Source organism: Diceros bicornis, chromosome X, assembly GCF_020826845.1.
Source record: "Diceros bicornis minor isolate mBicDic1 chromosome X, mDicBic1.mat.cur, whole genome shotgun sequence".
NCBI lineage: Eukaryota > Metazoa > Chordata > Mammalia > Perissodactyla > Rhinocerotidae > Diceros > Diceros bicornis.
The window spans coordinates 33,395,190-33,407,860 of record NC_080781.1 but is presented as its reverse complement, the minus strand read 5'-3'; the positions used below and the strand labels follow the sequence as shown (position 1 = coordinate 33,407,860).

General features: G+C 38.8%; 1 protein-coding gene across 1 annotated transcript in view; it reads right to left on the bottom strand.

The window, feature by feature from the left end:
- Nucleotides 1–4,843: 4,843 nt before the first annotated feature.
- OTC (ornithine transcarbamylase) overlaps nucleotides 4,844–12,671 on the bottom strand; it is a 60,474-nt gene continuing 52,646 nt past the window's right edge. The window contains exons 9-10 of the mRNA XM_058535210.1: nucleotides 11,368–11,505; nucleotides 4,844–4,970 (exon numbers count right to left, since the gene is read on the bottom strand). Of these exons, the coding sequence (XP_058391193.1) occupies nucleotides 4,911–4,970; nucleotides 11,368–11,505 (198 nt within the window). The 3' untranslated portion in view covers nucleotides 4,844–4,910. The remainder of the gene's footprint in view (nucleotides 4,971–11,367; nucleotides 11,506–12,671) is intronic.

The window sequence follows — 12,671 nt, the reverse complement described above, 5'->3', positions numbered from 1 at the left end:
CTTTATGGTGGTGCTTTATGGAAATGGGGATAAAAACACCTCAAATAAGTCTTTAGAATTGCCTCAGACCAATGATTCTCAAAGTGTGGCCCCTGGGCCAGCAGCATCAGCATCCCTAGAAACTTGTTAAAAATGCAGATTCTCATGCCAGGCCAGTGGCGCAAGCAGTTAAGTGCGCGTGCTCTGCTGCGGCGGCCCGGGGTTCGCCGGTTCGGATCCCGGGTTTGCACAGACACACTGCTTGTCAAGCCATGCTGTGGCGGCATCTCATATACAGTAGAGGAAGATGGGCATGGATGTTAGCTCAGGGCCAATCTTCCTCAGCAAAAAAAGAGGAGGATTGGCATCAGATGTTAGCTCAGGGCTGATCTTCCTCTCACACACACACACAAATGCAGATTCTCAGGCCCCAATCTAGACCTGCAGAATAAGAAGCTTTGGGAGAAGCCAGGAAGTGAACGAAAAGGGCAGACTAACTGAACGGCTGCCAGGGTTGCTGTTTTCATCTATAAAGATGCTAAAATATCACAGAAATAAATTAGAAATATTGTGTCAGCTCAGATCTGCTCTTCTCTGGGGAAAAATTGATCTCCTATTCCATGCAGCTAATAAATTCTTTGTTATGAATTTGAACATGTGACAGGAAAATAATATTTTTTATGTATAATGTTCTGCTTCCTTCTAAGAAAGGCTGATCCTGGTAACCGGAAAAGTTTTTGCTTGCAAGGTACGAGCTCTGCTCCATTTGTCTAATGGCCTCTTACCTACCTACTCTTCCCTAGATGCCTGAAGGACGGCAGTACAGATCTCTGAAAAATCTTATTCGTGGATCATCTTAGATCAGGTTCCCTAGAAGCAGAGCCTGAGTTGGGGATTCTTGTGCAAATGATTTATTGAGGGAGCGCTCTCAGGAGAAGAGAAGCAGGTTAAGCAGCAGGAGAAGCTAACCAAGGATGTGGTCTCAAACAGACATTAGCTTCAGCCTGATCCCATGGGGAGCTCTGGAGCATGAATTTCACCACAGAGTTGGTCCTGCCTGGAGGGAAGGGAGCCAAGTTTTTGTACACCTCTCTACCAGTCACTCCTTGACTGAGGACTGCCAGTGGTGGAATAAGGATGAGAGTCTAACCTCCTGGACTAAGAGGTTCCTGGTGGCTGAGGGTAGCTCTTCAGAAAAAAGGGACAGCTGTGAGTCATAAGCAGGCAACCCTGACACAGGTCGGGGACAGGCAAACCCAGGTAAAAAAGGGATCTGAATGGGGCACCAACAGCATCTATTACATGGATCTTTTTTGGATCTCGGTTCATATCCTTGGATATCTGTATCGTTCCCTGCCTCGAGTGTGAACTCCCCTCTCTATCTGTTGGCCTCACAGAACCATAGTCCTGGACCATCCAGCTTCCTATTCCCCACTCAGCCTATGAGGTAAATCAAATCAAGAGCCTACATTTGTAGGATCCCAGATGGTTTGCAGAGAGGTGTTGAATACATGCATTATCCCTCCCTATAAAATATATTTCTATCCTAGGAACATTTTGTTGTTATTTCCTATTTTTCTCTTTTGTAAAATGAAGGATAGTCTGGATTATTTCTAAATCTCGTTGTAGTTTAAAAATTCACTTGCCTGATGATTTTGCTCCAGAAGGCAGTTGTTGTGCTTGCATTTCCTCTGGGAATGGGTTTCACAAAAAAATTAATTAGAAACTAAGTCTGGTGTCATTGATATAAGTCAGGAACTATTAAAATTGTGAAAAGATTTAGTCCATATCAGAGAATTCACTTCCATTTGCTCTGGCCAAGATTCTTTTATCAATAATTGATATTAAATTTTCTGGACAATTATGGATGTCTGGATGAATTTCTTTAACATATTAAAGAACTGCAGAGTTAATCTCAAATTCCTGCTTCAGTGATCTGTGTCATGTATTTGCTACACGAAGATGGACAGATACTATCATTTCCATTGTGGAGTCTTAATGAAACTGTGGCAGAAACTGAGGCAAAACACCAAAACCATCACTGAAGTATCCTTATGTGTCTCATTATAATCAAGTACAAGGTGATATTGAAAAAAACTGCTGATGTAAATAGTTGATGGTAGGGTCACCCCTATCAGATACTGGCCCTTCCTGTGACTTAAAACAAAGCACCTAGGGGGCCGGCCCGGTGGCGCAAGTGGTTAAGTGCTCACACTCTGCTGCGGCGGCCCCGTGTTCGCCAGTTCGGATCCCGGGCGTGCACTGACGCACCGCTTGTCAAGCCATGCTGTGGTGGCATCCCATATAAAGTGGAGGAAGATGGGCATGGATGTTAGCCCAGGGCCAGTCTTCCTCAGCAAAAAGAGGAGGATTGGCAGATGTTAGCTCAGGGCCTTCCTCACACACACACCTATTCAGGCTTATGAAATACTGAGAAGTATCCCCTCTGGGTGGACAACTTACAAAAAAGTCATTTTTGTAAGTCAGTATCTGGTACTCCTGGTTGTAGGAGTCTGATCATTGTGACTTGACTGGTTTTCCATTCTTTGATATGACCTTTCATGTTTGTCAAAAGACATCAGTTCTACAAAATTAATGAGTGGTGCCATGTCTCAAGACATACCTCAACCATCTGCATAATCCAGACATTGATGAGCGCTTCCAAGACAAAAAGGCCCCCAAAATAATGTGTTCTGGATACCTTCTTTGTATGTATTCTTCTTTCGTTTTTAGCACATGAGAAGACTTGCCTTGGAACTTTGGCATTGAACCAAGGGGCCCCTGCCATTTTAACTGAGGTTCTAAGATCACTTCCTTGTGTAGGAGGTCTAATGTGGCATTACTATGCTAATCTGTGCAAATCTTTCTGCCTAGGTATTTTACAATAGTTAAATCATTAGCGCAATATCCATTAGAAATATCTGACATTGAATTATGTTTCTAAAATTCCTGGAAACTTATCACTGAAAAAAACCCAAACAACTGATAATTCTCCTGCAACATTGAAATCATTGCAGTGTAATCACTTGATGTTTTTACTTCCAATGTTACAGTGGAGAAAGCCTGGAAGAAAGGAACTCTTTGGTTAGTTATATTAATTAGGTGGATAGGATCTATTATGTACACCAGAGACCCAAGAGTCATTGCTGAAGTTCTTGTTAATCTTTGTCGTTGCAGTAGTTACTAGGAAAGGCAATGAGAGGTGTAAGGGTTAAAAAAAAAAAAAAAAAAAACAAGAGATAAAAATAGCTTTAGAAAACTTAGGGCTAAATTTTCCTTCCCTGTTTTCTTTATTCCTGATAATATACATAATGTCTTCTTAAGATGAAAAGTTAAGAAAGCAAATAAATTCCTACAAGTTTGGGTTGAGAAGGATGTTAAATTGTATGTCCATAAAAAAGAAAGCTTTGGGACTTTTTGAGGGAAAGTGACTGCATTTTGGCAAGAAAATGATTACAAATTCTTTTTGATTGAGGGAAGATTATACCTTCCATTTGGTTCAAAAAATAACTAGTAAAGAGATGAGAGCTCATTACCATGGGGGACCATTTAGGAAGTAGAAGGATATGCAGGATCATGTCCTTTGTATGAAGGTGGTTTAAGAGGGAGCCACTCTTTCTTTCTTAAGCGCTCCCAATAAATTACCATGGACATGAAAGTCACCTTTGATATTTACTAGAAAAATTGATTCTTTTCCTGTAACATTATAACATTACAAAACTTTTTTTCCCCTACAAAATATGTTTTATTGCATCTTGATTGCAAATCTAATTTGTAATTCATCTCTTACTCATTTAATTCATAGCTGTCTGCTGAAGAATATGTCAACCAGCCTGGAAACATTCTTCAAAAAGTAGAGGTGGAATTAAAGGTAATTACTTGTTTTGTCCTCTGTAAAATACATTATTTTTTTAAAACTCCACTTATGTTATTTAACATTTTAACTAAAAAATTTCAAATTATAGCATAATAATTCAACAATACAAATTTTGGTCACCCACAAGAGACATCTAGCTTTCATTACATTATAATAATCTAGTAATGCAAATTTTTATTATTCTGAAGAAAAGTTGGAGGAAAAAAATGGGCTAAAATGTGGCATGTAGTGGATTTATGGAAATATCCAGTGTGTGGTATAAGTAGATGCATGATAAGTACAAACATGAAAAAATTCAATTGCTCCTGCTGGAGTATTTGAACCTACGAAAATGTCACTCTCTATGGATCTTACATTCCTAGCTAGGTATCTGTGGTTTTACCACTTGTTCACAAAGGCTTCTTTAGGCTTATAACATTAAGTATTCATTACAGAGAAGAGATGTGTGCTCTTGAATGACCCCCCTTCCCACAAATGACTGAAAAAAACTCTAGAGTTTGGGCACAGAGCTATTTTCTAAGAATTTCATCATTTGCCTCCATAAGTGAATGTCTGTCTACCTCATTTGCCTGAAAATCGTACTACATCAGCAAGATGGATCATTTGGCTTTCTTGTTGGTCCTGGGGGATATGAACACAGCCCACAGATCTACCAGCAGCTGACTCCCTGGTAAATGTTTACTTATAAATTAGTGTGGGTGATAATTTATTAAGGTAATAAGCATAGATTACATTTAATGGCTTAGACATTATGCATTATGAACACAGTATTTTATGTTTAGTTGAAGCAAATGTATATGATTATTAATATGATACCCAAATGTAACTCTGAAATTATGAATTAGAGAGTTTAAACCAAGTCAAGCCATGTATTACAGTGCATCAGCACTTAAATTAAGGGCTTCAGGAAGGTTTCACGACGGCAAAGCAATATCATATTGTTCATCTATACCATGTATTGGAATTTATTTCTTAGATTTTCTTCTCCTTTCCTCACAAACTGACTCATTTTGTTACTGAAGAACATCGTTTCTTCTTAACAAGCATCATGGGATCAAAATTTTGGCTTCTGGAGCTGAGGTGAGTAATCTGTCAGCAGGGATACCATGACAGCCTGGCATGACACAACAAAGAAAGAGAAAGAAAGAAATGAGTAAACATTAGCAAGAGTCTGCTTAGGGACCTAGGGAAGGGGAACTGGGTTGCAGCTTTGAGGGCCTATGGTTAAAATGTGTTTTCCCAAGGAAATGATACGGGGACAGTTCCGAACTAATATTTATTTTTATTTGGATAAAGGAAGGTCAAGAGGAATCAGGCTGACCCCAATATATACAAAAACACCATGCTTACTTAGGCCACATTCCAGCACTAGTGGGTGACAGAGTTGAATTGAGATACCATGGTGGTAGCCATGATTGGATTTTCCTGTCGTAAGTGAAACCTAGGTACTGGCTGGTTTTAGAGAAATATAATCCCTTCCTTCCTCGTGTTTACACTGTGGTTTAGTCACTTGTAACCTAGAGAAGTTTATAATAAATCAGATGTAGAGTAATAAAAGTAAATTATTTGGGCTAACAAATAATGTCTATCTGAATCTGGGTGCTCGTGAAAGAATATTTATAACCAAGACTATAGCTTCCCATTAGGCTATCATCCACAAATGGTAATTTTCACTTTTACTCTTCCCAACTTCCACAATAATAACAATGGTAATAATATCAGAAACAATGATGATAAATGTTTATTTAGTGCTTACTATGTACCAGACTAAGTGCCTTACCATGTGTTTAGTCAGCTAAGAAATATTTCCCAGGCACTGTGCTAGGTGCTGCAGTAAGCTAGAGAGAAGTGCTTATGCATTATCTCATTTAATGCAAGAACCTTCTAAGGTAGCTTCTGTTATTATCATTTATAGATGAGGAAATCAATCCTGGAAACAACAGATAGTACAGAACTGAGTTTGGACCTGGGTTTCTCTGACTCCAGTCTTAAGAGGTAGTTTTACTAACTTTCAGGTACTTGCTCTTTCCTTTCAACCATACAATACATGCGTCCTTTGCCTGTAGAACTGCAAGTCTTAGGTTTCAAAAGTGTCCATTGAAGGTATTTATTGAACATTTACCATGTGCTGGGCCCTGTGTGAATGCTTTATGTGTATCCTAGCATTTAATATCCTTTCCTACCGTGCGAGGTGGTAAGAGCTATAAAATACAGATGAGGAAACCAGGGCGTAGGTATTTTCCTGAGTGCTGGTAGTAAGGGGTGGATCTGCACCTGCCTGTCTCTAGAGCTTGACCACTATGCTCAGATGACTGTCACCTCATTTAATCCTCACAACCTTATGAAGTTGTTTCTATTTTTATCCCCATTTTCATATGAATAAACTGGGCTTAGAGAAGTTATAGTCCTTGCCCAAGATCACAGAGAGAGCCAGAATTTTAACCTGATTTCCAAAGCCTGTTTTCTAGAATCAATACCCTATATTGCCTTCAGGCTACAAAAATGTATTGAGCACATATTGAGAGTATTGGTCAGGTGCCATTTGAGGTAGAGTGAAGAACATTACAGATAAGATCAATGCGCTTATGAAGGAGTTTTCATTATAGTGAGGGAGACAGGCAACAAACAAATAAGAAAATATCAAGTAGTGATAAATGTCCTTAGAGAATAAAATAAAATATGAGATAAAGGAGGCTGGGGAACTACTTAAGAGTGAGTGGCCAGGGAAGACCTTGTTAAGGGAATGACATTTAAGTTGAGATCTGAATGACAAGAAGAAGCCAGGAAGGCCAAAATCTGGGATAAGGGAACGTCTTCCAGGTAAACTATTTTAAGCTTTGTTATGGGTTCCTGAGACCGCATCTCAGGTTTTGTTTTTTTTTTTAATGGTCATTGCATGTGTCAAATTTATTTTCAAATGTAAAATCTTAAAAAATCAACTTGGTGTGGAGTTGCCATATTTAGTTAAATAAATTAAATACAGACAGTTAAATTGGCACTTCAGATAACATTTTTTTTAACTCTAAGTATGTTCCAAATATTGCATGAGACATACCTATACTAAACAATTATTTGTTGTTTATCTGAAATTCCAATTTAACTGAGTGTCCTGTATCTTATTTGGCACCACTAACTTGGAGAGAAGAGACCGTAAAATACCATGAATTACATTTGCAATGGTGTTCCGTATCTAAGGGTTATCCTGATAGCAGTGCTTTGAAGTGTCAGCTTTTTTGCAGGGTCCTTTTAGGTTACTTTAGGTCCACCCTAAAATTTGTAGGCAGAAGAAGAAACCCACCTGACTTTTTGTGAGTCCTACAGCCTTACTAATTATTGAAAAATACAAAAAGCAAGCTTTGTGGAGAGGAGAGGGTGTATTTTTTTTTTTTTTCAAGAAAGGGATCCAAAGGCCTGTGCACTATGGAGAGAATGATGTGATTACTAGAGTGTTCTGAACAGCAATGCTGGAAATCACCCAGCATGGAGGCCTTAAAAAGCTACTCTGGGGGGCTGGCCCAGTGGCATAGTGGTTGAGTTTGGCACGCTCCATTTCAGCAGCCCGTGTTCACGGGTTCAGATCCTGGGCACGGACCTACACCACTCATCAGCAATGCTGTGGTGGTGACCCACATACAAAATAGAGGAGGATTGGCCTAGATGTTAGCTCAGGGTAAATCCTCCTCAAGCAAAAAAAAAAGAAGATTGGCAACAGATGTTAGCTCAGGGCAACTTTTCCTCTGGAAAAAAAAAAAAGCTACTCAGTGCTAAAACAATATGCTTCTGCTTTAAAAATGTTATATACTTTTAGAATAAGCTCTTCACCCTCTTTAGCTATATACCTTACATCAGTCATTATGGACATCTCAGAACTTGATAGATTTTTTCCTTCTTCTATCCTAATTTTAAATGAAATTGTGTTTGTAGAAATCATTCTCTAGACAGTAGCACTGTCCAGTAGAACTTTCTGCAATGATGGAAATATTCTATGTATTTGCTGTCAGAAACAAATAGTATAGCTACCAGACATATATGGTAATTGATCACTTAAAATGTGGTTAGTATGTCTGAGGAATTGAATCTTAAATTTTATTGTACTTTAGATGTTAGCTCAGGGCCGGTCTTCCTCAGCAAAAAGAGGAGGATTGGCATGGATGTTAGCTCAGGGCTGATCTTCCTCACAAAAAAAAAACAAAAAATTTTATTGTATTTTAATTAGTTTAAGTTTACGTTTAAATAGCCACATGCGCCTAGTGGCTACTGTACTGGATAGGGAAGTTCTAGAAGAAAACAAGTATTGTGCCTTTAGAGCATACCAGAAAAAATTATCAAAACAGTGCTGAGCCTAAATGCCATTCTAAATAAGCTGTCTAAGAATAATTTATTTCCCTATAAAATAGGAATTTAGACTAGACAATCTCTAAGCTCTCATCCCACTTGAAACTATGCTTCTGTGAATTGTACAGGCTGTGTGGGGACTGCACAATATTCATTTTTTAAATCTCCAATGCCTGGCAGAGGGCCTTGCACACAGTAGATGTTCAGTATATGATTGCTGAAATGAACTTAACTCAATGGGACCACCAAATCATCTAGCTCAGAGACATAAAGAGTGCAGCACATGTGTCACCACCTTCCTTCCAGAATACATGGCAAGTATTACTAGTCAGTTATGCCACTCTTTCTATCCGAGACCACAGGCAGGCTTAGAACCTTCAGAACATAGGATTCCAAATAGCCTGTTGATGAGATTGACGACCTAAGATTAAAACTCATTTGCCATCCATATAGCTTGATCTGCTTATTTTATATGTGAGGAAACTGGGACCTAGAGAGGTAATACTTATCCAAGATGACACACGTAACTAGTATTAAAGACAGTTGTAGAATTGAAGTCTCCTCACTCTCAGTTGAGTATTCTTTTTATTTTAGACTCTCTACCTTCATTTTAGCATGGCTATGTGTATTGTTTTCTTTAAAATATATTTTCCCCTAATAATAGTGGGTACCTCGGGAAGGTGGAAGATGGAGAGATGTTGGTAGGACTTAGATGGATGGAAAATGGGTGGGCATAAGATTTCACTGATTGTATATATGTGTGTATATATACATATATATATTTATCATTGTAAACATTTCAACCATGTGAATACATTATGTATTTAATTTTTTAAGTAAATTCAATTTAAGATGCTGTTTAATAAGCTCTTTAAAAATTCAGAAGTGCAGAACATCTCCAAAAATAATATTTTAGACAGGTTTCTTTTAGCTTATCCCCTCTGAATTTCTACAAAGGACCTATTGTAACAGATTTAGGTTGATTTATCTTTGTAACTTCAATCGTCTTCTGATATAGAATAGAGCTCAAGGGGGCCGGCCCTGTAGCTTAGTGGTTAAGGGCACCTGCTCTGCTACTGGTGGCCCGAGTTCCGATCCCGGGTGCACACCGACACACAGCTTGTCCAGCCATGCTGAGGCGGCATCCCACATACAACAACTAGAAGGATGTGCAACTATGACATACAGCTGTCTACTGGGGCTTTGGAGAGAAAAAGGGGGAAAAAAAGGAGGAGGATTGGCAATAGATATTAGCTCAGGGCCAGTCTTCCTCAACAAAAAGAGGAGGATTGGCATGGATGTTAGCTCAGGGCTGATCTTTCCCACAAAAAAAATAAAATAAAATAAATAAAAATAGAATAGAGCTCAAGGAAAATTTTTTGCTATGTCTCTTCCTGATGTATATGGTTGGAGAGCTCACATTTTCTTTTTGGTCATCTACATCTATGCTACTCAAAATGTGGTCCACAGGACAGTAGCATCTGCATTACCTGGGTGCTTATTAGAAATGCCGAATCCTGAGCCCCATCTCAAGCCTGCTGAATCCGAACCTGCACTTTAACAAGATTCCTACGTGATTCAAATGGACATTAAAGCTTCAGAAGCACTGGTCTACATGAGATAGCAATTGCCATTTGGGCCAAAGTTAGTGTCCTGAGATTGCAAGCTGAAAGGTACAGTAAAAAAAAAAAATCATCCCTCTTATTAGGTATGACAAATTTAGGTGTGATATACAATTTTTCATTGCAAAGGGAGTCATGGTTGGCTTCCAAGCAGCCATAGTGGAGCTCGAATCTCTCTTGGTCACTCTATTAGATCAACAATGAAGATGATGATGGTGACAATAAATATACTAACAATATTTACAGTGATTAGATACCATACTAAATGCTTTACCTGTATTATTTTAATGTTCACAATAACCCTATCTATCCCCACTTATAGATTAGATAAATAATTAGTAGATAGTCCTTTCCAGCTTGTTTTTCTCTACTCCAGGGGTTGGAAACTATAAACTACATTTCCTAGACTCCCTTGCAGCTAGGGTGGAGGCACGCCACTCAGCTCCTTCTACTCAAGACTTGGAACCATAAGTGAACAACCTGCAGTGAAAGCCATCCTCTGGCAAATTGGATCTTCTGGTCCATATGTAGGTGGAGGTATCTGGTTCAGCAGGAGCAGCTATAATGGAGTATCTGGCATTTAGTTTCAAGGGCCTTAGGTACCAGGCTATGGATAGCTGTCTCAGTGGTGTTTTGGCTACAAAAGAACCACAGTGTTGTTGGGCAATTTTCCTGCCTATGTTGTTTCTGAATACGTGGTATCCAAGAATGATTCACCACACCCTCTTTCCCCAGAGATTCTGGGAGCTGCTTAATATCTTTCAATAAATTCCTTTCCATTTATCTACCTAGAGTGGAGTCTATTGTTTGCCAGTAAGACCCTGGCTGGTACAGTAATCGAGGTCAGTTAAATCACTAAAAGCTAGAAAATGGTGGTACTAAATTAGGGCACTTGAGTATTCAGTTTTCCAGAGAAGAAGGTGACGTTTGGGATATTGTAAAGCAGAGACACGAGGTTAATATTTCCTAAAATAGCAATGATAAAGATGAAACTACTGGCATTATATTAAAGGGACCAATAATTTTTAAGATTAGTTTTGCTGCAATTCTGGAAATGTTCTATACCTAAAGACAAATGTGTCTGTATGGCCAAAGTCAAGTAGAGAACCAAAACAATTATTTAGGCAAGTCATGAAAGGAAGAAAGAGAGTAGGAAGGAAATAAGATTTCTTTAAATGCCCATTTTGTGCCAGGCACTAAATTGGGGGCTTCTATAAACATTACCAAGGGGATTGTAAAATAAGAATTATACAACTTATGATGGTTGGCAGACAATGGTGGCTGGTGCTCAGGCTGATCAAGAGCAGTAAGAATTTTGATTAAAATAGATATATTTGGAAGGAGGTCAATTTTACTCCATTAAAAATACACTATAAACGTAATAAGCAATAATAATATATTATGAACTTTCTGGGGAAAAAAATAGATGTCATATGAGTAAGTAATGCAGGTGGATAATCCCAGTTGCTTATTATTTACCAAAAGGCATGAATGACCAAGGTGGGGCCACGCAGAGAAGTCCTTCCTATCCTCCAGTCCCCATTTCTTGCTTACCATGATTGTCCACTTTCTGTTTTCAGCCTCTTGGAATACTAGTGATCGTGGAGAATAAAATACTTCATCGTCCACTTCTTCTGGCTTTCTGGGCAAGCAGTGTAAAAATGTCCAGTCAGAGGCAGCAACTTTAGCAGTCTAAAGAAGAGACGGGGATAAGACTGTGTTTTGACTGTTGTATGTGGCTATCACATCTGTCTTCTTCAATATTTAAAAACACATATGGGGCCAGCCCCGTGGCTTAGCAGTTAAGTGCGTGTGCTCTGCTACTGGCAGCCCGGGTTCGGATCCCGGGCGTGCACCGACGCACCGCTTGTCCGGCCATGCTGAGGCCGCATCCCACATACAGCAACTAGAAGGATCTGCAACTATGACATACAACTATCTGCTGGGGCTTTGGGGAAAAAAAAAGGAGGAGGAATTGCAATAGATGTTAGCTCAGAGCCCGTCTTCCTCAGCAAAAAGAGGAGGATTAGCATGGCTGTTAGCTTAGGGCTGATCTTTCTCACAAAAAAAAAAAAATCAAAAAAAAAAACACATATGGCCTGGAGTCAGAGATCAATGCAAAGGGAGAGACAAAGGGGCAGAGTGAGCGTTTAAGCTCAAGGCACCCAGGGGAAATGTATATGGTACTTTCAACTTATGAAACTTTATAGTCATTTTTTTTGTTTGAGAGATCATCACTCTAAATTAAACCAATAACTCAGTTTTCTGATACTCTGTCTAGTGGGACAGTGGACATTTCAGTAAATAACTCTACTAGTGTAATATATAACTGATAGCAAAAGTCACCAATTACACCTCAATATATTTTAAAAGTTGCTTTTATGCGATTGCATTATATTTTGAGGTTATCTTCAAATTGTGGTTTTTAGCACTTGAAGCATACTTCATCACTAGTTAAAACAATTTTGAAAAAGAGCACTGAGATAGGAGTACATTAAATAGGATTATGAGCACTATGCACTAGATGTTTCATTCTTAATGCAAATGTCCCAACAGTTTTAATTTTCTCCAACAGTTGGTTCCTGAAAGTTACATTTTCCCATCCATTTCCATTGTTCACTTACAGATTCAAAACTACATTCCCTCATAATTTCTTACCTCAAAATTACTACCTTTGTACTAAAATTTTGTTTTACCACCCACACTAATTCTACGTTCAGAACTTTTTGAGTTTCTAAAATACTGGCAAAGTGACATAGGAAAGGAATAAGGTTTGAACCAGTCATACATCAGTGAGATGACTGTTCTTCAAGCCTACAGTCCCAGCACCAGAAAAATGTCTAAGGTTGGTCAAGGTA